At 34.8% G+C, this 22993-nt stretch overlaps 1 protein-coding gene and 1 pseudogene across 2 annotated transcripts; both read left to right on the forward strand.

Annotated features, from left to right (window-relative positions):
* The first annotated feature begins 2575 nt into the window (after positions 1-2575).
* On the forward strand, positions 2576-11271 carry PUM23 (pumilio 23). The gene is made up of 11 exons (XM_086458304.1): positions 2576-2740; positions 2978-3200; positions 3376-3739; positions 3859-4158; positions 4491-4658; positions 4840-4983; positions 6068-6187; positions 6428-6613; positions 7154-7302; positions 9737-9919; positions 10662-11271. The coding sequence occupies exons 2-11, from the start codon at positions 3064-3066 to the stop codon at positions 11074-11076; spliced, it is 2166 nt and encodes a 721-aa protein (XP_086314430.1). The 5' UTR covers positions 2576-2740; positions 2978-3063; the 3' UTR covers positions 11077-11271.
* A 1786-nt stretch (positions 11272-13057) lies between these two features.
* Positions 13058-22422, forward strand: LOC147412260 (putative ubiquitin-conjugating enzyme E2 33; annotated as a pseudogene). Its single transcript, XR_015182763.1, has 9 exons — positions 13058-13103; positions 14725-14779; positions 18874-18912; positions 19038-19101; positions 19240-19301; positions 19387-19426; positions 19653-19680; positions 20765-20856; positions 21908-22422. The product of XR_015182763.1 is annotated as a putative ubiquitin-conjugating enzyme E2 33 (transcript).
* The last annotated feature ends 571 nt before the right edge of the window (positions 22423-22993 follow it).

Consider the following 22993-nt stretch of genomic DNA (forward strand, 5'->3'; position numbering starts at 1 on the left):
ATTAGAAGCTTTGGAATGGACTGTTATTTTGTGGAGATGATCTCTATGGCAAGTACATTATCATAAAAAAAATTCAGTTTGTTATAAAACTTCTAACCCCATCAAAAATTATTTACAAGTTAATGGTAAAATTTGACCAATTCTTCGACTTGTAAACCAATTTTGGATGGGATTAAAAATAGATAGCTACTATTGTTACACCAACTTTTGTTAATGGCACACCAATTATGTGCAATTCTTTGGTGATTTACATAGGATTTGGTGTGACAGTAACAAAAGTTGGCTTGGCAATAGCAACTATATGAAAATATTGGAATGAACTGATTTTTATTTTTATTTTTAATCTTCACCGGAAAAAAAAAAAAGTTTATTTCAAAACTTTTAACCCCACTGACAGAATTGTCAAATAAGAGTCATCACTGGATCAAAAGTCCAAACCATATATATATATATATATGGAAATGTTCAGCACCAAACATTTTTCAAAACATGGGTTAGAAGTTTTGGAATTGGCTAATTTTTGGTGAGGATGATCTCTATTGTGAGGAGATCATCATCACCAAAAATCAGCCCATTCCAAAACTTCTAACCCCATCAAAAATGGTTTACAAAAAATGGACGGTCCACGATTTTTCAACTTGTAAACATGGGGCTAGAAGTTTTGGAATGAGCTGATTTTTTGTGAGGATGATCTCCTCACCGTAGAGATTATCCTCACCAAAAATCAGCCCATTCCAAAACTTCTAACCCATGTAGGACAAAAATGGTTGGCCAAAATGTTTGGTGCTGAACGGGACCATATATATATATGGGAACAGTTCAGAAACCTTAAAGTTTGCCAAACATTTTTCAAAACATGGGTTAGAAGCTTTGAAATGAACTGATTTTTTGTGAGGATGATATCTATGATGAGGAGATCATCCTCACCAAAAATCAGCCTATTCCAAAACTTCTAACCCCATCAAAATTGATTTACAAAAACTACACAGTCCATGATTCTTCAACTTAAAAACTAGGGTTAGAAGTTGCAAAATGAGCTGATTTTTGGTGAGGATGATCTCTTCACCGTAAAGATCATTATCACAAAAAATCAGCCTATTCCAAAACTTCTAACTCCATCAAAAGTGATCTACAAAAAATGTTTGGCAAACTTTAGGGCTGTCAAACCGCTCCATATATATATATATATATATATACATATGGTGGCGGTTCAAGGGACATATGTAAAAACATATGTTAAAACAATGGTTTTTCAAAATATGGGTTAGAGGTTTTGTATTGAGAAGATGGTCACTATAATAAGAAGATCATCCTCATAAAAAATCAGCTAAATTTGAAACTTCTAAATTCATCAAAAGTGATATACAAATTATTGATCAAAATTGACAAAAAATTGATGGTCCACATTCTAAATCACTTTAAGTTTCAGATTGGACTGTTTTTTTTTTTCCGGATGATCTTCCCATCGTAGAGATCATCCTCACAAAAAATTAGCTCAATCAGAAACTTCTAATCCATATTTTGAAATTTTATTAATGTTATATTGTTTTTACATATGTTTTTTCATAATTTTTTTTTTTTAGAAAATTAATTTAAGGACCCTAATGGAGGGATATTCTTATAAAAAATTCTTAAATTTTGGACTATCTTTTAGTAGTCCATTTAGTAAACTTTTCTTCACAATTCCTAATTACACAGTGAATTTAGATGGGGATTCCAATTCGACTGTGATGAATGAATAAACAGATGAAATCAAGCGTATAATCTAAAGGAGTTACAAGACGATGTTACTTCCAAGTATGACATTTGTTCGTTTGTCTCTCTTATTGCTTCTCACATTTCTCACGATTGAATACCTAAATTGTTCGAGTTCATTGTTTTCATAATAAAAAAAAAAAAAAAAGAAGAGGATTTTTGACATCTCAACCTTGTTTTGAAGACTTCATTTCATTGGGGAAAGAGTTTAAAATGAAGAAGTCACTTTTATGGGGATTTTCAACATTTTGAAAATGTGTAAAAAATTAAGATTTTTTCATTTTTTTATTTCTTAGGTTTAAATAAAAATCGATCAATAATAGTTATTTTGTGATGAAATCATTTTAACAAGTCGTTATTTCAAGTTTTTAGTTGATCTTTTCATGTATTTTAGTAAAAAAAAATTTAAAAATTAAAAATAGATGGGGTTTACCGGTGTCAAGACAATAAATAAAAAGCGATGAACTTAACAATAATTAGTGGTGAGTTTGACCATAAAAACTATGAACTCGACATAGAAAAGAAAAAAAAATTGAGTTTGACAATAAATAAAATAGTCATGTCAGGGGGATTTCGTTTTTCACTGCGTTTCACAATGCGTCGACGAAGAGGGGTGCACATAATCATTGATGTTTTCATACGTATCTGAAGGAAATAATCTATGACCAATTGACCATCACACCAATGCAGTGTGAAAAGCAGGATTTTCTTAAATAAAAGTGGTGAATTCGACGGTAATTAAAATAATGTCTCCAGCTACTGCGAGAAATTTAAGGACTATTTAAAAATAAGTCCCTCTGCTAGGGTCCTTTAATTAATTTTGGTTTTCTCCTCACATCTTCTCAGCTCTTCGGTCTTCACTGGAGCGGTCAGGGTTTTTGTGAAAAGAAACAAGTCTTGTCTGCTCTTCCCTTCCCTTCTCTCAATCCAAACACAGCGTTAAGCATCATCTTCGCTAGTGAACGACAACGAACAACGTTATCCGGTAAGTTATCCTCTCTCTCTCTCCCTCTTTTTCCCTATCTCTCATCTTCAACCACCGGGCTTTAGTTCCTCTCTCTCTCAAAATCATCGTCTTCAAGCTCTTCATCTTGTGGTAAAAAATTATTTTAATCTAATCAACCATCGTTTCCAACACTCTCTTGTGGCTTTGGTTCCTCTCTCCCTCTTTTTATTATTTATTATTCTTCACTAGGTATTCTCATATGAAAAAGTTTTGTAGGGAACGAGTCTATTACTGGTTTTAGTTCAAAGGCCCTACCATCAAGAAGACCACCCATAACTCATAATTTAGTAGAAAATAGCCAGATGTCTAGGGAGGAAGAAAACTTATCCAAGCGGCACGGAAGGAAAAAGAGCAGACCATCGAAAGAACATCAATCTGCTCAAAAATCTTCAAAGCATCAGAATGTCTCCTCTGTGCCTCAAGCATCAGTTGTTCTCAGGTTTGAACTTTTTATTTTTTTAAATTACACAATGGATTTCTTTTTCTTCTTCTTCTTCTTATATTTATATCCCTTTATTATTATTATTTTTATTTTTTGGTTTCGTGTATTTCATGGATAATGATCGTTTTCTGTCAGTGTTAACAAGCTCACTATTTGAATAAAATCCATATAGGAAACAGGTTGATCCTGAAACAACAAAATACTTCACAGAAATTACAAATATTTTCGAAGGTAGTGGGATTGACTTAGAAGAACGGTCCGTCATATGTGGTAATGCTTTGGAGGAAACTAGGGGGAAAGAGTTGGAACTCGCAACTGACTATATCATAAGTCACACTTTACAAACCCTCCTTGAAGGCTGTGATGTTGATCAACTTTGCGGTTTCCTCCAAAGCTGTGCTGAAGAGTTTCCTCTTATTGCAATGGATAGATCAGGATCTCATGTGGCTGAGACAGCTATCAAGTCCTTAACAATGCATCTTCAGGATAAAGAGGCCTACTCTGTTATTGAGGAGGCATTAACTAAGATATGCCAGGTATCATATATGTAATAATTTATTTTATTTGGGAAACTTAAGGTACCTATTGAACATACTCTGAGGTTGGTCCACCAAATGCCCTACAAAGCATTTACTTCATTTGTTTTCCTTTTCAGGTGATTGTAGTAAATCCTGTTAATGTGATGTGTAGCCGCTATGGATCTCATGTTCTTCGAAGTCTTCTTTGTATGTGTAAAGGAATACCATTTGATTCTTCAAAGGAGTTTCACGTTACAAAGTCCTCTGCTACTCTGGCAGAGCGGTTTAATACCAGGGCACCTGGTGGAAATTATCCACCATACCTTCAGCAAGGTTTCCCTGGTCTACTTAAATTTCTTATCACGGAGATGTTGAAATATGCTAGACAAGACATTGCAACACTGCAAGTTGACCAGCACAGTAGTTTGGTTCTGCAGGTACACAATCTACTGTTATTTACGCATGTTTGTTTTAATTACACTTCTCAAAATCAGGCAATAAAATTAAGCTAATTTACTCTTGTGATTTTCAATAAGTGTATACAATTCTTGCTTGGCATGACTAGATGACTTGTTTCAGATATAGCTCATTCTTTGGAAAACTGAGCAACTATAGTTCATTTTTTTTAGGTTTCAACTTTAGAAAGCTTGCTTTGTGGCCCAAACTTTTTTCATTTTCCAACTACTTTGAGTTTATCAAGTATTTGGCTGAATGGGGTTTAGTGCACACTGAATGGTTTAGTTTATCAAGTTTATAATTCTTCTTACAGACTGCTTTGAAGTTATTAGTGGGAGAGGATCAAGATTTGATACACGTAATTCCCATTCTCCTTGGCTGCCATGAAGAAAATATTTCTGAAGGGAGCTTTATAGATACTACTGTAGTGCGATACATTTTGGATTTGCTAAAGAACAATGCTTTCAGTCATTTAATGGAGGTAGGCTACTTATCTGTGAAGGATACATAATATTTGCATCTTCTTCCAATTAATGATTCTGGAAAAAATTTATCTTTAGAATATAAATGAGCTGAACACCTCGTAAAATACCATATATATATATATACATGAAAAACTGAGAAAATGATATGTTTGATTGAGTTTTAAATGACATTTGCAGGTTATTTTGGAAGTAGCACCTGAGACCTTGTACAATGAAATTTTCACAAAAATTTTCCGAACTTCATTATTCAAGATCTCATCTGATCATTGTGGCAGCTTTGTTATCCAGGCATTAGTTTCTTCTGCAAGATGTCAAGGTCAAGTACGTGCTGTAACATTTTAGAGTGTTCTGGAATATCGTTGTCCTGCTTGTACATGTACATTTTCCCAACAAATCCTTTGCTAATGATTTATGCATATCACGATCAACTTCTGCGTATTAAATGCAACTATGGAAAGTTCTCGATATTATGCTGGACTGAGTGTGCTGCTAGAAAATTGATTATCAATTATTGTGCAATTGTTTTTACACTCTCTTGGGTGGGGTTCAGTAAACTGCTCTGTGAAGGCCACAAGTGTAGAATATTGTTTATGTTCTAATACATGCTACTCCAATCGCCCAGGGGATTCCGTGGTCTTGTACTATTGAGACCTCAAGGCCCTTAATTTTGGTGTGAGTTTGGTCTGATCTAGCATATCATTTGGGTTGTGTTTGAGGATGTGCTTATGAACTTTAGTCAATGACTCATACAATACTACGCCGACAAATATTTGCTGTAGATCTTGCCTGGTTGTAGAAATTTGCTCTTACTTTTGAACCATAATTATAAAAAGGTAGGTCCCATTTGAGTGACCATGTATTTGGTTGCCTGCCCATTATTTCTTGTGCAACAATCTAAAATCCCTTGCCAAAAATTAATCATTTTCTGAAACGTGCCCATGGAAGTACCGATGAAGATGCCAATAAATTGTAAATGGTTCTCAAATGTGCCAACTTAAAAAAAAGGTTGTTAAAATGTTCTACCTTCCTAGTTTTAATTTCACCAAGAGTTGTTTAATCTGGAGTTTCTTCTAGAGTTGCCTTCCTTTGGAACTGAACTTTACGAAAATGAAAACATGGTCTTGCTTTTCATGAATTTATTCAGTTCTTTTACATTTGAACAACTTCTGGTGGGTTCTGATAACCGTAGTAACTTTTTTCTGCATTCGATGTCCAGGATATATGATATAGATTGTATGAGAAATATGATACATGAGAGTGATAAGTTGTATGGGTTTTTAAAAAAAATATTTTTTATGACTACACGTCGTATTCTTTGCATATCCATAAATGGTGGACATTTGAGGTATAATTTGTTCTTGTGAGAAAATTAATTAAGTTTTCCTGATTGTTTTGGTCCCCATAGATGGACTTGATTTGGGAGGAACTTGGTGGAAAATTTAAGGAACTTCTTGAAATTGGAAGGTCAGGAGTGGTTGCTTCTATCCTCGCTGCGAGTCAAAGGCTTCATTCCCATGAACAAAAGGTTTGTAGTTTTATATCATCTCTTTTACATTTTCCATATTTCTGTTTTCTTGTATGAATTCAAGGAAGTCGGTGTTCTTAATTTCTCAATGATAGAATGGGGCCCATATTATGTTCATCAAAAATATATATTTCTTGGTATACATTTATGTTCTAGGAAGTCAAAATTATTACTCTTCTTATAAATCCTTATTGTTTTATGGCTAATCACGAGCTTTCTTTTCATTTACTTTTTTTGCAGTGTAGTCAGGCTCTTGCTGCTGCAGTATGTTCAAAGACTGAATATCCTAGCTGCATTGTGCCTCGAATATTATTTCTTGAGAGCTACTTCTGCTGTGAAGACAAGTCCAATTGGAAATGGGTGAAGGGTGATAAGATGCATGTCTTGGGTTGTTTGATGCTACAAACGGTTTTTAAATATTCAAGTGTATGCTGAACATTCTTCTTTGTTTTTTCCCAGCATCTAGTCAAAGTTTTCTTTTATTCTTTACAAGCAATTAAATATACAAACTGTTCCCCTCTCTTTTTTGGCTGGAGGCATATTGGTCTCAGGTTTCTCTCCAGATTGATATCCTGCCATCATTTATGAAAAATGTGCTCCTGAACCATGCAATTCCCTTGGACATTAGTAATTCTATGAGTCAACACTCGTTATTTTCAAAATTGCAATTTTTTCATGGTTTTTCCGTCTTCTTTCCACTATTACTGCAAATCATTCAATGGATCATGAGTTGCCTCCATTCTTCTCATGATTTGTTTTCTTTCACTTATGAGCTACTGATTTTCTTGACGATCCACTTCTATTCATTTAGGCTATTTGATGGGTCTTCTTCTACTAATTATCTGCTTCACACCTCTTATTTATTCTCATTTCACGTGAGAGATAAGATCATACTATGCACAATTTAACAGCCAGCATAGCAATTTATTCAATTCCATGCTTTATAATACTATCTATTTTTCACAGGAATTCATTCAGTCATACATCACAAGCATTACATCCATGGAAGCTGACCATGTGCTTGAAACGGCAAAAGATGCTGGTGGAGGACGGGTTCTCGAGTGTTTTATTTGTTCCGGTGTTTCTGCTAAACAAACCCGCAAATTGATTGTGAAGTAAGTTATGGAGCTATATGTTCTTATGTTTTTCTTAAAATTTCTAATATGAGAGGCACTCTTTTGTGTTGAATACAATACAAATACTACAATTTTTGTGAAAGAATAAATAAGGCAATGGGGTTAATGAGGGAAAACAAATCAAGTCAACGGTCAAGAGTTTTGATGCAAAATTTGTAATTATTTAAGTTATCACTTATTTGGGTCTAGATTTAGCGTTTGAGATTATTTTAGATTTGTTAATTATTTTTTTGTTTTAGGATTTCAATTTTATGTTTTTGGGACTTATTTTTATGTTTTATTGGCCCATGGTCGTAGTATAATATTTATGGGTTATTTAGTAAGTTTAGTTTGTCTTTTATTTAAGTTTATTAGGGTTGAAAAATTAGAAGAGAGAAAGTTACAAAAATTAGGTTATTTATTTGGTGTTTTAGTTTGATTAGGACTCTTAGTTTATTTTCTTTATATAGATTGTATTAAGGTTTTTTTAATGATGAATATGATGAATAAAAAGAAAGCTTGAGCTTGATCTTTTGGTGTGAGGTCATTTTGGAATGAGTCTAATATAACATTCTTTTCTTCTGATCTTTATTTTATTTTTTCTATTCTTTTGTTTTTCTTTTAGTTCCTTGTTCTTGATTTTTTTAATTCTTGATTCTTAATTCTTGAAACTTACAAATTTCAACTCTTAATCCTTTCTTCATAACCTTAACCTTTAATTCTTTCCTTACCTTACAAATCGTTAACCATCTTCATTGGGATTGTGGTCATACCTACAATCATTGAAATAAAATTTTTATTATACTTTTTGGGATTACCCAATCTTAGATCAAATTCTCTAAATCCCTCATATTTTTTTTTTCGTTTCTTCCCTCACCGTCCTGCATCAGATTTGATATCAGAACTAAACTTGGAATAAATAGAGATGATATTGGAGTAGATTTGTTTTATCTTTTGGGAAGTCATTCAGGGTATTGTGCAATAATCAATACGAGGAAAACTTGATTTCCACAAGTTTTTCTGAGAAGAATCTGTAGAATACTGAAAATAAGATTTATTGTGATTATTGTGATTATGGCTATATCGTTCAGTTTCGTCAAAGAAATTTTATCCATGGTGTTGAGTGCAAGGTAGTTCCTCTAAAAGATTGTCATATTGTGTTGGGTCGAGATGGGATTTTACATGTACAAGTTACGTTTGATGTGGAGTGAAATATTTTACGTGTTACTTCAGACAAACAATATCTACTCAAGGTATATCCATGAAAATCAACTCCTGTGGTACCATCAGTCCAAGAGCAGATTGAAAAAAAGACAGATCAAACATTAGTTTCAGAAAATAGTGTGCTTACAACTCTAGAATCAACGCAAGAACAAAATCATGAAATGTGAAAAATACGTCAAAAGAGCCTAAGGAAGATCTTTTGGAGACATCTATAGTTTTTGTTCATGATGCAGTTGTTCTATCACTACCTCAAGCTGACCTAATCATCTTAGATGGGTACAACGTAGACTTTGTCAAAGATAGAAGATTGTAATTTGAAATTAATGGTTCAACACAACATTGAGACACAAAGATGAATTTTCGTTAAAAAGGATGAACCACAAATTGTCACGATCATTCTCAAGCACTTTAAAACTCGAAGACAAGTTTTCTCCAACTAGAGGAGAATAATGTGGAATGCAAACCAAGTCAACGGTTAAGGGTTCTGATGGAAAATTTGTGGTAAACATGATCTAAAATGATGTTGGACTAGTTGTTTGGATTAGCGCTTTGTTGTTGCTTGTTGCCTTTGGGTAATAAACATGATCTAATAATGCTTATGGTTAAGAAATATTAAGATTTAATAAGTCAACTAGCTACCATGTTTTATAAATCATAAAAAGATTATGTATTTCAGGATAAATAGGTTGGCCAATATTTTATTGATTATGGTGCACATTTTTTGTCTAGTATTCCTTCATTTGCATGTTTTAATTTTTCATTACTGCCGAATGGAATATTTTTTAAAAAATTCTTCAATTGCCATTCAAATTTTTTGTTTTGTTTAATATCACACAGATGCAAGTACATGTTTTGATGTATATACAATTAATTGTATGTGAATATTCACTTGCATATGTGCATACATTATACATAGAGGTAGCTGTAAAAGGAAAATAAGATTAGATGTTACATACTTATTTTGAACATGTTATCTCCTGTGTTTACATATCTTTCATTTTTCTTATGAAGGAATGTAGCAATAACACTGAAATGTTCCATGTCTCTGTTTAGTAGTTATTTGACAAATTTTGCTTTTACACTTTTAGATGGCTTCCATCTTTATTTTAACTTCTCCAAAGGAATTTCATTTAAGGATTTTGAATGTATTGCTAGTCTAAATTTTCCATCCTTCGCTTGTATTTTTCCTCCTAATTTGGTTTTTCTGAAGGCTTCGCGCTCACTTTGGAGAGCTTTCAATGCACCCATCAGGTTCATTTACTGTTGAAAAGTGTTTCACTGCCAGTAACATGTCACTGAAAGAGACCATAGCATCTGAGCTGTTAGCTGTGCGAGCTGAGCTCTCCAAGACAAAGCAGGGCCCATATCTCTTAAGGAAGCTAGACATTGATGGGTAAGATAAAATACCGTTGTTTTATGGCGTGATGTGTAGCTTTTTTGTCTCCCCTATGGAACAACTTCATTCTGGATTTCTAGTTAAGAACTTCTTAGTGCAAAACATGGTGTTAGAAACATCACACAGTATTCAAAAATATGCTGGTTGAGCTATGTTTTTACTTGGTGAGTTTGGTATGGATTGTTAGATTTTGATTTCAGTTTCTGATTTTTGATTGTCCGAATCAGATTAAGGAACTGATTCCAGAATCTAGAATCTCATTAGCTACATTGTTTATGGAAAATGATTTCAGAATCTATATTGTAAATCTCATCTTGCTAACCTTGCATGAGGAGTTGGATATGAAATATTAAGTGCGAAAAGGTCACTTTTAAACACAAGAAATTTTTAAAAAAAATGTAAGAATTGATTTCTATTTCTTTTTATATATATAGGAGACTGCTTTTATAATCCAAACCAAATGTAACATCAGATTATAAAATTGGATTATGGGCAAGAATTGGATTCTAGAATCTGACCAAACGTTCCCCTTGTTTCTTAAGTTTGATTTACTATTCTGAAATTTGATTGGTTACATCTTTTGCTGCTTTCTTTAGCTATTTTTTTGAGAAGTTGAAAGCAGTTATGTACTTCTGGCCATAGTGAGTTCGAGTTTGTTAACATGCTTTTTAAGTAGTATTGTCTGCCTATAAATGAAGTGTTGGAGTTCATTGGTCTTGTTTATTGATTATTGTTGCAGATTTGCAGCACGGCCTGATCAGTGGAGGTTAAAACTAGAATCAAAGCAAAATGCTTTTAAAGAGTTCTATGCTGCATTTGGTTCTGGCGAAACTAAATCATCCAAAAAACGGAGTTCTGTGACTGAACTTTCTTCTTGCCCATCACCGCCGAATAGTGTGAAGAAGATGAGGAGGGAGATAGATCAATACTTGGCTCCCTCTGCTACTGTGTCTCTGGATTCCAAGTTTCCTAAAATGGCTAAGTTGGGCTTCTCCGGATCTAATAAGTGGCATCACAAAAAAGCAGAAAAGGATGATGGTAAGAAATTTATCAAACCTGCCATAAAAGAAAATACCTTGAAAGGCAAAAATAAAGAATGGAATAGAAAAAGAAAACCTAGTGGGAGTGAGAATGCTGCTGTAGTGAGAGTATAACAGCAAAAAATGCAGTAACATGAGAGAGAGAGAGAGAGATTTTCTGTCAAAACCTTGACTGAAAATGAAATGTAGCTTTAATTATGTGTTCTTTTATTCAATTTTGTTTCTGAGTTTTGGTAGAATGGTTGGTCTGTTGACTTTGAGGAAATTACAGGAATTATTATAATAGAAATGAAGGATTACATTGAGACATCACCAGGAATTATTATATTTTTCATTGGTGACTTTAAATTGTTGAATGTGCATATATTGTTCCCCCTCCAGGACTCCATTGAGGATTTTTGTTAATAAATGAGGGTGTTAAGCTGTTAAATCAACAAAGAAGCTATTATCTATTAAGGGTCTGTATGTTTTGCCCATGAAAAGTAGGCTGGAAAAATTTTCATGGGCAGGAAAATGGTTTACGTAGAAAATACAATTTTCAGGCGTACAAGTGCGCATTTTCCTCTGAAAAGGAATTCTGGTCAAAATGATTCTCTACTTGCTCGGAAAATGATTACCCGCCCCAAATCCACTAGGACCTTGGAAAATGATTGTTCACTTCCTAATGCCAGTCACCTTGTGATTAACTCCACCCTCCAAAACTGAAATATCAAATCTCTTTTTAACTTCATATGTTTAAATGATAAAAATCATTTTCCAATGAATTAATTTTCTGAAAAATTCATATTTCCATTAGAATTAATTCCTTAAAATCATACCGTAATTTGTAGAGCCTAAAAATTACAAATTTTCGTTAAGCTGATAGGGCTACCGATGGATCAGAGTTCATCTGAAACCAAACCAATAAGGATTGGAATAGATGGATCAGAGTTCATCTGAAACCAAACCAATAAGGATTGGAATAGAATCGGAACCAACCCCAATAAGATTCAGCTCAGGCCTGGAATGGATCACATCAAATCCCAGTTTATATACAAAGCATAAATAAACTTCATATATTTAAATCTTTCATAAAAAAAATAAAAAAAAAAACCTCATAATTTACACATCTTACCCCAATAAGATTCAGCTCAGGCCTGGAATGGATCACATCAAATCCCATTTTATATACAAAGCATAAATAAACTTCATATATTTAAATCTTTCATAGAAAAAAAAAAAAAAAAACCTCATAATTTACATATCTTTTTCGCATTTTGTTGGGTCAGAACCTATCCCATTGAAGCATGTTGATCCGTAACCCATCCGAAAAGGTTGTCAAATTGGATCCCTATCTGAATCCAAATCTTTGAACCAAGTCCGATGAATGATTCGATTTTGGGTCTGATCCGATCCATTGATAACCCTGGGGAGTCGTTACTAAAGCCCAAAAATAGATAAAAAAGGGTCAGGCTATTTTACAGGTACCATATTTGTGCTCATTGCACCCACTTAAAAGCCCATTGTTTGGGTCAGTGGGTGAGATTTATAGAGGAAGGTGACTGAGTGCACCGAGCATAAAATAAAAGAAAGAAACGCGCGCGGCCCACCCGTTGGGACTTTCCTGTTCCTTGTTGGCTTGTTCTGTTCTGCACCTTTCGTTAACTGAACGCCATCAAAAGTAGACTAGGCTTAGATTCCACGGAGAAAAGCAGAAATCTAAATTTGAATTTAATTGCTCGTTGGTCTTCTTGATTTATACCCATCAATCTTTCGAATCCGCTCTTCGTAGTCACGAAGAAAGAGTGATCTCATTCTCTGGTAATCATTCTAATTTCCCACTTTTATTTTCAACTTGTTCTTGATGTTTAACTTGGATTCGATTTTTCTTCATTTTGGTTTGAATATTAATGAAAAATCATAAATTTTTGGAGGTTTTATTTAGTTTGTTAAATCCGTTTTCCTGTTGATTTTTCGTCTCTGAGTTATGTTTACTTCGATCTATATATATAACTCATTCACATTTAGCTGATTCGAATGGTGGTGAATTACGGAAGAAAAAGTAAACTAGGATTTCATAACTAATCGAATCTATTGTTTCTATCATTGTTGTTAGATGGCGGAGAAGTCTTGTGTCAAGCGAATATAGAGCACTCTGCAAGGTATCTATAACTGTCTTTTTTTTTTTTATAGCTCTTAGTATTATTAGTATTTAGTGAAATTTATCTGTTAACTTCCCTATCCTAATCATTCATATATGGTTCTACTTGCTTTTGTGCAAAAACTTTGGTTTGTTTATGTCTGTGTATGGGATTGCATATCATGAGTAAAATTGTGCACTCTTTAAGATTTAGATACAATATCATTTACCAACTCATGGAATGAGCATAGTATGAATGAGAATGGTAAGACTGTAAAAGTCAACTTCTTAACTGATTGTATTTGAGGAAATTTATCAACAGCCCAAGCAAGAGATAAAAAAATAAGGGCAAATAATTTGAGCCGCTAGTACAAAGAATACCAATAACACCGTAAATGAGAACAAGTGCTTTGGTGCTAGTCAAAGGCTCCAAAAGGGCCAGAGGAAGACCGAAAGTGACATGAATAGAGGTAGCAAGAAAATATATGAAGGAATATGCTTTGAGCCCAGCCCACTATATGGTCAATTATACATGTAAATAGTCTAATAGAATTCATATTCCCAATGCCGACCCAATAATGGGGATAAGATCTCGACGACGACGATGACTGTTTATCAATTCAGGTAGTGACTGTCATTTCTCTGGCTTTAAAAAAAAGATATGGAGAAAGAAATAAGGAAATGGTACCTCTTGAAAAAAGTAAATAAATAAGGCAATGGTGAGGCTATGGAATTAGTTGTAAAGATGGAACAATTTTTGTAACTAACCATCAATATTATCATGTTCTGTAAGACTTGGGGTCCTCATTACTTTAGCATAGACTGTTCATATGCATATAATGGGTGGATAAATGATAAAGGTGTCATTCTATTTTATCATAATTCATAAATCAAGGAGATAATAACTTAGTTATGTTCCACTTAATAAAAGTCTCAGGGGATAGCCAAATTTCTGACTGTAGTTTTGGTCAAATTATAATTGGAAGCTTTTTATTTTGTTTTATCTTCTCATGTTGCATATGCATAATGAGTTTATTTCACTTATGAACTATTATTTCTTCTGGACATGCATGTAGTCATGTCTGTTCAGCAGCCTTACTACATTTTTTCCCATTTTATGGGCAGATTATTGCATAGACTGTTCTGTTCTATTTAAATCTTTATTGTTCCAACATCATATACAATTTAATGTTTGTGTAGTTATTATCTTTCAGTTTTGTCATGTTGGACGCATTGGTGTATTAGGTTGACAGGTTGTTATATCAAATTCTTCTTAAAATGTTACGGTATTGATGTATGTGCTTGTGTACAAGCTGTGTAGGTGACCATAAATCAGAAACTCCATGTCTACTGTATTACATGCTAGCCATTGGGTGGCCATATTTCATGTTTTGGGTTTCACAACAATAATGCCAAATATTATGTCTCTTCATGTTGATATGGCCATTTTTTCACAGTTTCCTTGATAAATCGGGACTTTTCTGAACCTCTCCTTCTGGTCTTCTGCTTAATACCCTTGAATTTCTCATGTTGCGTTGTCAATGAGCAACCAATGTATTTTGTTGAATTTGGATTAAGCTTGAATCTATTTCCAGTGTATTCATATAAATTTCATCTATGACAACATTTCTATGTGCTTGTAGGATCCAGTTGCCCATGTTGTAGCCCGTCCTTCACCTAATGATATCCTCGAGTGGCATGAGTAAACTCCTCTTCACCACTTTTTTGTCCAACATAATGTTAATTTTTCTCTTTTATTAATCATTATAAATATTTTGTTCCTGCATGTTCATTGTTTGTAAAGATCCCCCCTTCAATCTCATGGAATTTTTATAGATGTGCAAAAAAGGATTAGGTATCAAGACGTTGATAAAAGAGTACTTAAAAGTAAAACTGAGATGTTTGGTTTTTGAGGAAAAAAATTTCTTTCTATTTTTTTTTGTTAAGTATAAAATTTTTATAAATGAAGAAGAGAAAAGAAGGAGGCTGAGATAGCCCCCAAACAGAACAACAAGCAAAATAACAAAAGAACAAAAGAAAAAGAACAAAATAAAAGGAAAACAACACTACTGAAAGCTAATCACAAATGTTCTCCCAATTAAATAAGAAATCTTGATAGCGCACTTCCTCAAAGGCTTTGTTCAACTTGGACCACAAGAACAGAAGTCCAAGAATCTCTAAAATCACTGTGTGGGACGAGCTCTCCTTGCTATGAAAGACCCTGTTGTTGCGCTCTTTCCAAAGGCCCCAAGCAATGGCTGAAGGAAGGATAGCCCAAAGATGTCTCTTTCTAGAAGAGAAAGTATTGAGACTCCACCCCTTCAAAAGATCAAGAAAAGAGAAAGGAAAGACCCAGTCCACCTTGAATCGGGATAAAAAGAACATCCAAATAACACTGGAGAAGGGACAATGAATTAGCATATGATTAACTGACTCCCCATCTCTCGAACAAAGTAAGCAATAATTTGGGGTGACCCACCCCCGTTTGATCAAATTATCCAAAGTGAGGATTCTACCCAAAGAGGCAAGCCAAACAAAGAAAGACACCTTAGAAGGAATGAGAGCGGACCAAATTAAAGATGGAGAGAAGGAAATCTCGCAAGACGGAAGCAAACATTTATAGAAAGACTTGACAGAAAACCTCTTATCCTTAGCCTTGAACCATTCTCTCTTGTCTTGCTCATTCTCTCTAAGTCGAGTCAAATTTAGGAGACCTAGAAGAGATGTAACCTCCGTCAATTCCCAATCATTGAAATTTCTCCTAAATCCCAGGTCCCAAGTATCTGTGTTCCCGTCCCGAATCAAACACTGCCGAATAGGATTATTTTTTTTCAACGAGCAAGAGTACAAGGATGGAAATTGAGTAGCCAAAGGTGAAGTTCCACACCACCAGTCCTCCCAAAATCTAACACTGTCCCCCGACCCAACCTTAAATCTAATCTCCCTATCAAACTCATGAACACCCTTCATAATACCTCTCCAAACACTACACCCATAGGTTCCTCTGGCCTCGTCACTATACCAACCGTAACTCCTTTCTCCATATTTAGCCTGAACCACTCTCCTCCACAAGTTGTCTCTTTCTACTCCAAATCTCCAAAGCCATTTGCCTAGGAGAGCTTTATTCGTTACCCTTAGCCCTTTAATCCCTAAACCTCCATTCTTTTTTGGAGTGCAAACCACCTTCCATTTCACCAAGTGATATTTTTTACCACCATTCATATCATTCCACAAAAAATTCTTCATAAGTTTCTCAATCTTCACTTCCACCGCCTTGGGCATTGTAAACAGAGATAAGAAATAAATTGGGATACTCGTTAACGTGCTTTTGATCAGAGTAACCTTACCCCCTTTGGAGAGATATTTAGCCTTCCACGAACCCAATTTCTTTTCCATTTTCTGAATCACTCCCTCCCAAATGTTCTTACTCCGATACGGAGCTCCTAACGGTAAGCCTAAATAGGATGTAGGAAGCTGACCACTACTACACCCTAGGATAGCCGCTAAAACTTGAAGGTTCGGCACCTCTCCCACCGCAAACACCTTGCTTTTTTGAAGATTGACATGTAATCCAGAAATTGCTTCAAAGCAACATAATAAGACCCTAAGAGCTCTCACTTGTTCTCTAGAAGGATCTAGGAACACTAAGGTGTCATCAGCGAATTGCAAATGCGATATCAAAGGACCCTCAATGTTTACCCTAAAACCCGATAACCTCCCTATTTCAACCCCTCTCCTGAACAGTTTCCCCAAGGCCTCAGTCACAATAAGGAATAAAAATGGGGATAATGGATCCCCCTGTCTCAAACCCCTGGAACTCCTAAAATACCCCGCCGGACTACCATTGACAAGAATCGAAAATGAAACCGAAGTTACACACTTCATAATCCACCCAATCCACTTAGACCCGAATCCCATCCTCCCCAACATATACTCCAAAAAATCCCAACTCACATGATCATAAGCCTTCTGCATGTCAATTTTTCCTACAAGTCCCTCTTTCTTATCCTTCATCCTAGAATCAAGACACTCATTTGCCATTAACACTCCATCCAAAATCTGTCTTCCCTTAAGGAATGCACCCTGCTCATAGCCAATTAATTTCTTCACAACTTCTTTCAACCTATTAGCCAAAACCTTGGAAATAATCTTGTACACCGATCCCACTAAACTTATAGGCCTAAATTCACTCAAGTCAACCGCCCCTACTCTTTTGGGAATCAAAGCCACAAATGTACTATTAAAGCCATAGTCCAAGCAGTCTTTGTCCTGAAACTCCGAAACTCCCAAACCACCTTCATGAAGTCTTTGGCTATAATCTCCCAACAATGTTTGAAGAATTCCATAGTAAAACCATCTGGCCCCGGCGCTTTATTCCCTCCCATAGCAGCCATGACTAATCTCACTTCTTCCTCCTCAATCTTCCTTTCCAACCACACTCTTTCTTCTTGTGTTAACCTATTGAACTCGAGATTGTTGGGACGAGGTCTCTTCTCCTCTCTTTCCCTATATAGCTCTTTGTAATAGCCCACTACCCCTTCTCTAATTTCTTCTTCCCCCTCAACCATAATCCCATTAATCATCAAATTGGCAATTTGGTTATTTTTTCTATGATAATTGGCCACCTTATGAAAAAATTTCGTATTATTATCACCTTCCTTAGGAAAAAAAAAAATCTCTTTCTATTATATGGATATGTCCATGACCATCTTCATAGAAGCATATTCCAAATTGGTTGTTTTAGGATTTCAAAGTATTAGTAAGATCAAGGACTATTGTATCTCTTCTTATGTTGGATGTCTAGCAAAAATCTAGAAAGGAAATATCATGTGTAACCTGATGAACATTTTATTTTTTATTAGTATTGCTTTTCAAAAAAAAAAGCTTTTTACAAAAACAAAATTAAAAGAAAACCCAGATCAAGAACTTATGGAACTATTAGAGGGTTCAATTTTTATCTCTTCAATATATGAAACCTTAAGCAATTGATAAAAAAAATTCTATTTGGGCCTGTTGGTAGCATCGAAGCTTGGCAACCATACATATAACTGAATCCTGTAAACTATTAAAGATTAATGAGTAGGAAATAACAACTTTGCATTTGTTATTTTTGGTTGACTGCTTCAGTTTTCCATGGTGACAGACTTCCTTGAGTTCCGCAGAACAATGTCTTCATTTAAACCAACTTCACCTTGCTAATAATAAGTACAAAGTTGTTCAAGTACTCAAGGAAGTATTTCTTAATTGAACTTCTTTATGTATTAAAAAAAACCGTTACCCATAAAAAAAGATTGAAATTTTTTTTAGACATGATTAATCAGTAAGGTAAATAGTCTAGTAGTGAAAAGAAATCACATGTGCCATATATCAAAGTTTCAATTGCATCATTTCTCCATATATAGAATACAATTTCAAACTAAAAATTGGTGCCATGCCTAGAATCTGTCTTCACAAGTTCATTGTTCTTCTACTCAAAACCGCGAATTCAAAGTTTTCCTATCAAAACCTATAGGTGTTTTATGCAACTAAGGTTGATACTTGTCCAAGTTGCTGTTACACCCATATGAAGTTCAGTACTTTCAACTCCTATAAGTGCCCCTCAACACCATATAGATTTCTCTTTGAACCTATATGACTTGGCTGAGTGGAATGCAATAATAATATGTAGCTGGGGGGATGTATCTTCCAAATTATTCTACCGTTCTCATTTGCCATTTTTTTGCTCTTATTCTTCTGTCAGTAACATAGTTTGATATTTTTGAACTGAGTTTATATATAAATTTTCGATTCAGATTATGTGGTGGAGGGAAGTGAAGGCACGCCCTTTGCAGGTAAGTTCTGTTTGCCCAAGGGTTGTAGTATGGGGCATTGAACATATGTATTCCTACATGTGGACTGTATTTAAGATCTCTTTAGCCTATCTTGATATGAAAATATATTTGTTTGTGATCATAAGGTGGATATTACTATGGGAAGATCAAGTTTCCTCCGGAATATCCATTTAAGCCCCCAGGCATCGGGTACCACGGTTCCGTGAACTCAGTTCTTGTGCATTGCTTTTTTTTTTTAAAATCCTTTCAGTTACTATACTTTACTAGATATTGACTTGGGTGTTTTTTCCCCTCTGTTGCATTGAAATGCTTCATTCCATGAGTTAGCATGGTAACTCCCAATGGACGCTTTATCATGCAAAAGAAAATTTGCTTATCTATGAGTGATTGTAAGTTTTTTGTTGAATTGTCTTGGTATTGCATGGTTTCCAGTTGACATGGTAATTGATGTAAATTGCATTGTGGTTCTTCCAGTTCATCCGGAAAGTTGGAATCCAATGTGGTCTGTATCAAGGTAAGTCAACCAAGATTTGAGTGGTGACCCTTGTGGCGTTGTGGCTTTCTTTTTTCTTCATTGTTCTCTCATTTTTCCTTATGCATTTTATCCCTGTGAGAATTTCTTGATTTTTCCTGTTAATAAATAGTTATTTATAAGAAAATACAATTGTAATGGTCGGTTAAGTTTTCATTTTTAATTAATTGCCTGTACAGACTAACTTGTTTACACATTATGGATGCAGCATACTTACAGGGCTCTTGTCATTTATGGTGAGTACATCGCTGCTCCATTAATTTATTGTTTTAGGAAGCACAGAAGATTGTGTATTATGGTTTCTCACAACTCATCTTTACCTTGTGCATTGATATTTTTTTTTATTGGTAACTCTTTCAAAGAAAATACCCTTGAACTCCTTGAACAGTAAGCACTAGAAGTACAAGAAGTCCAAAACTAATGTTTACCTCTTTTATAGAGTTTGGCTTTCCCTCGAAAACACAGTTGATCCTCAACTAATGATGACCTTAGGCATTAGTTTTAGGAAGTATAATTCAAAGTAATTTTAAATTTCATTCTCTTATGTGGTATGCATTTTCTTTTATAAACTTATTAATAATGAAAAAGAGAAAAAAACTGAAAAAGAGAGTACCGAAGTTTCAGGTTTGTGTTAAACAATCCCCAGTGCATGATCATAATCTTGAGATCTTTTTACTTTTTTTTTTTTTTACTTCTGATATCAAAATATGTGCACAAATGCAATATATATATATGTATATATTAGGGAGCCAATGTTAGGAGCCAAAAAATTTCATATATGGGTTAGAAGTTTCAGAATGGGTTGATTTTCTGTGAGGAGGATCTCTATTGTAAGTGGTCATCCTAACAAAAAATCAGTCCATTCTGAAACTTCTAACCCATAGAGGACAAATTTTGGCTCTCTAATGTTGGCTGCCGAATGGGACCCATATATATATATATATATATATATGTATGAATGTATGTATGTATATATTTCTTCAATCAGATCAAATTATCATTTTCTATCTTTTTGGATTGAGCTGGCCTCAAAATATAGACTTATGGTTCTGCCTTCCACATAGTTGTTCAAGTACATGAAATAATCATTTATTTGATGATCAAATTTGATCTTCTCAGAGTAACCAAGGCCACTTTCTCATATCCTCACCCTTTGATTTTTTTACTTGGCCAAGTTAATCTTCAGAAACCAGTTATTTGCTTTTCTTCGCACATTTCTTGAAAGTATAAAAAATTGCATTTTGTTATATTAAACATACTAAAAGTTCTTCTTAGTTCCAGGAGAGTTTCTTATTTGGACAATGCTCTTTTCTCATGCAGATGGACAACAGTCCCACCACTGGTAGTGTTTCAACTACTGTTGCTGAGAAGCATCGGTTGGCAAAATCTTCTCTTGCTTTCAATTGTAAGAGGTATGCTAGTTGATTCAGCAACCCAGCATTCATGATTTTTGTTTCTGCTGTTTAGGGTCTGAGACATACCTTCAAATGTCTTTCCTTCTGTATCTCTTTGGGAAACTATATGGGTTGGTGCTGTTAAGATATCGGTTGATGCTTCCTTCAGGCCGTTACATACCCACCTATGTGTCAGTCTGTTTGTTGGGAACCCTCTTGGATTGAGCGAGAGCTTCGAAGGCTGAAAATATTTGATAGAGGTTTGGACATAAGTCCTTAAATTGGTTCTTAATTCTTATACTTACATTAAAAAAAAAAAAAGAAGTAAAAGAAAAGAGAACTCTTTCTTACATTGGATGAGTTCGATTTCGTAATCAATTTGTTTATAGGATATATCCCATCCAAGAGGTGGTCCAAGAGGTGGTTGTATGATTGGTGCATAAGTGGACCGTGTATTCAAGTTTGGGATGAGGGCATTAGCAATCTCTGTGGTGCTCACCACCATCACTACTGCTCAAGTCTCGGCTGGCTAGAGCCTGAGGACTACCTACCATCTTCATATCTGCAAAGAATTTGTGCATTGTGTGTAGAGAGAGGGAGAAAGTGGGGGTGGGGGGATCTACTGTAATGGGGCCTGGAGTAGGAATCTGTTGGGAATGATTGAAATTTTATGAGGATGTCTTCAAGTTATGGTTGGATTGTCCAAAATGTTACTCGTATGTGCCCACTAGTGGGAGCCAGAATATGGTGCAAGTATAGACCAAATCTTTTTGGGTTCTGTTAACATGGGCCCTAATGGCACATGTGAAAGTGCAATAAATACACCTTGGGAAGAGGTTATTTTGGTAAAAAAAATGATTTTTTAAGGGCATTCTCAGTACAAAGTCCAATTTCCAAAGTGTATTTATTGCACTTTAACATGTGCCCTTAGGGCATACATTAACAAGACCCATTCTTTTTTATCATGCTACAAATGTTAGAGATTGTATTTGGCACCTGTACACATGTACTGTCCTGAGGTCTACATTAAGGGACCTCTAGATAACCTCATTCTATTTGTTGCTCACAGCCCAATATTCAGAAAAATGTTCCCTGAGTACGTAGAGAAATACAATCAGCAGCAACTTTCAGAACAGTCTATCGGTGATCAGTCGTTGCCACCAAAGGAAGATTCTGCACCCATGCAGGCATTTCCCAGTGGCCATGGCATGATACAAGAAGGGCATAACAGAGTGGAGTAACTAAATGAAATGAGAATCAACAAGAGGCGGTCAAAGAAATTCTCATTCTGGATGCTAGCTTTGCTGGTGTCCATCTTTGGTATTGTGATGGCCCTGCCTCTTCTCCAACTCTGATCTTCCAGTATTAAAGAAAAAAGACATGTTTGGAAGTCTGTTTTAGGTTTTTATTTTCTCACTAACAGAACTTGTATAGGAGCTGATGGAGAAACAGCTGATCTGGTGGTTTGTTTTCTTGGATTGTGATTGCTGCAGTGTAGCCTGTCAATTTTTAAATATATATTTTTGGTGATTGAATTTCTTCCTATTTAAAAGGGTCATTGAATGAAATCAAACTTTTGTTTTATGTTTGCTGCACTCGATATTTTACAAGGTTATGGTATTAAAGTTATTTGAAAGAGGTTTAGCATTGAAATGAAGCATTGATCTGAGGGATAGCATACAACCATCTTACTGAGTTTTCATGAAAATTTCCACCCAAGATGTGTTTTCTATTTCAAAAAAATTGTTTGTAATGCAGGTGCTAGCCAGCTTAGTTAGTTGGAAGTCTTTGGGTGATCATTATACCATAGATCTGATGGGTTTGATTCCCTGTCAGCACCGAGTTACTGATCTCACTTAAAAAAATTCTTTGAATATTGGACAGGGCCTTGATTTAATCTCAATTGTAATTTTGATCATTTCTTAAAAGTGAGAATGCATGCAAGTGAAGAGAAAATTCGAGCTCCTTTACTGTATTGGAAGGAAGATGAAAAGAGGATATTGTGTCAAGAGAACAAGTAATTGAAAAACTCCCTAATGTAGATGAAAAGGGCAAGTCGGATCCATGACACTCATGGCAATCCTGTATGGTAGGGGGGAGACCTTTTGAAATAAAACAGTAAAAATAAAATGGACTATAATTAATTGGGTTAGGT

The sequence above is a fragment of the Akebia trifoliata genome, chromosome 1, assembly GCF_017979445.1.
Source record: "Akebia trifoliata isolate Shusen 1 chromosome 1, ASM1797944v1, whole genome shotgun sequence".
NCBI lineage: Eukaryota > Viridiplantae > Streptophyta > Magnoliopsida > Ranunculales > Lardizabalaceae > Akebia > Akebia trifoliata.

What these genes read in the sequence shown, in the direction of transcription:
- PUM23 (XM_086458304.1), top strand. Translation starts at nt 3,064, where the DNA reads ATGTCTAGGGAGGAAGAAAACTTATCCAAGCGGCACGGAAGGAAAAAG. An exon ending in ACAGTAGTTTGGTTCTGCAG is followed by an intron (nt 4,159 to 4,490) that starts GTACACAATCTA and finishes TTCTTCTTACAG; the next exon opens with ACTGCTTTGAAGTTATTAGT. An exon ending in CTTTCAGTCATTTAATGGAG is followed by an intron (nt 4,659 to 4,839) that starts GTAGGCTACTTA and finishes TGACATTTGCAG; the next exon opens with GTTATTTTGGAAGTAGCACC.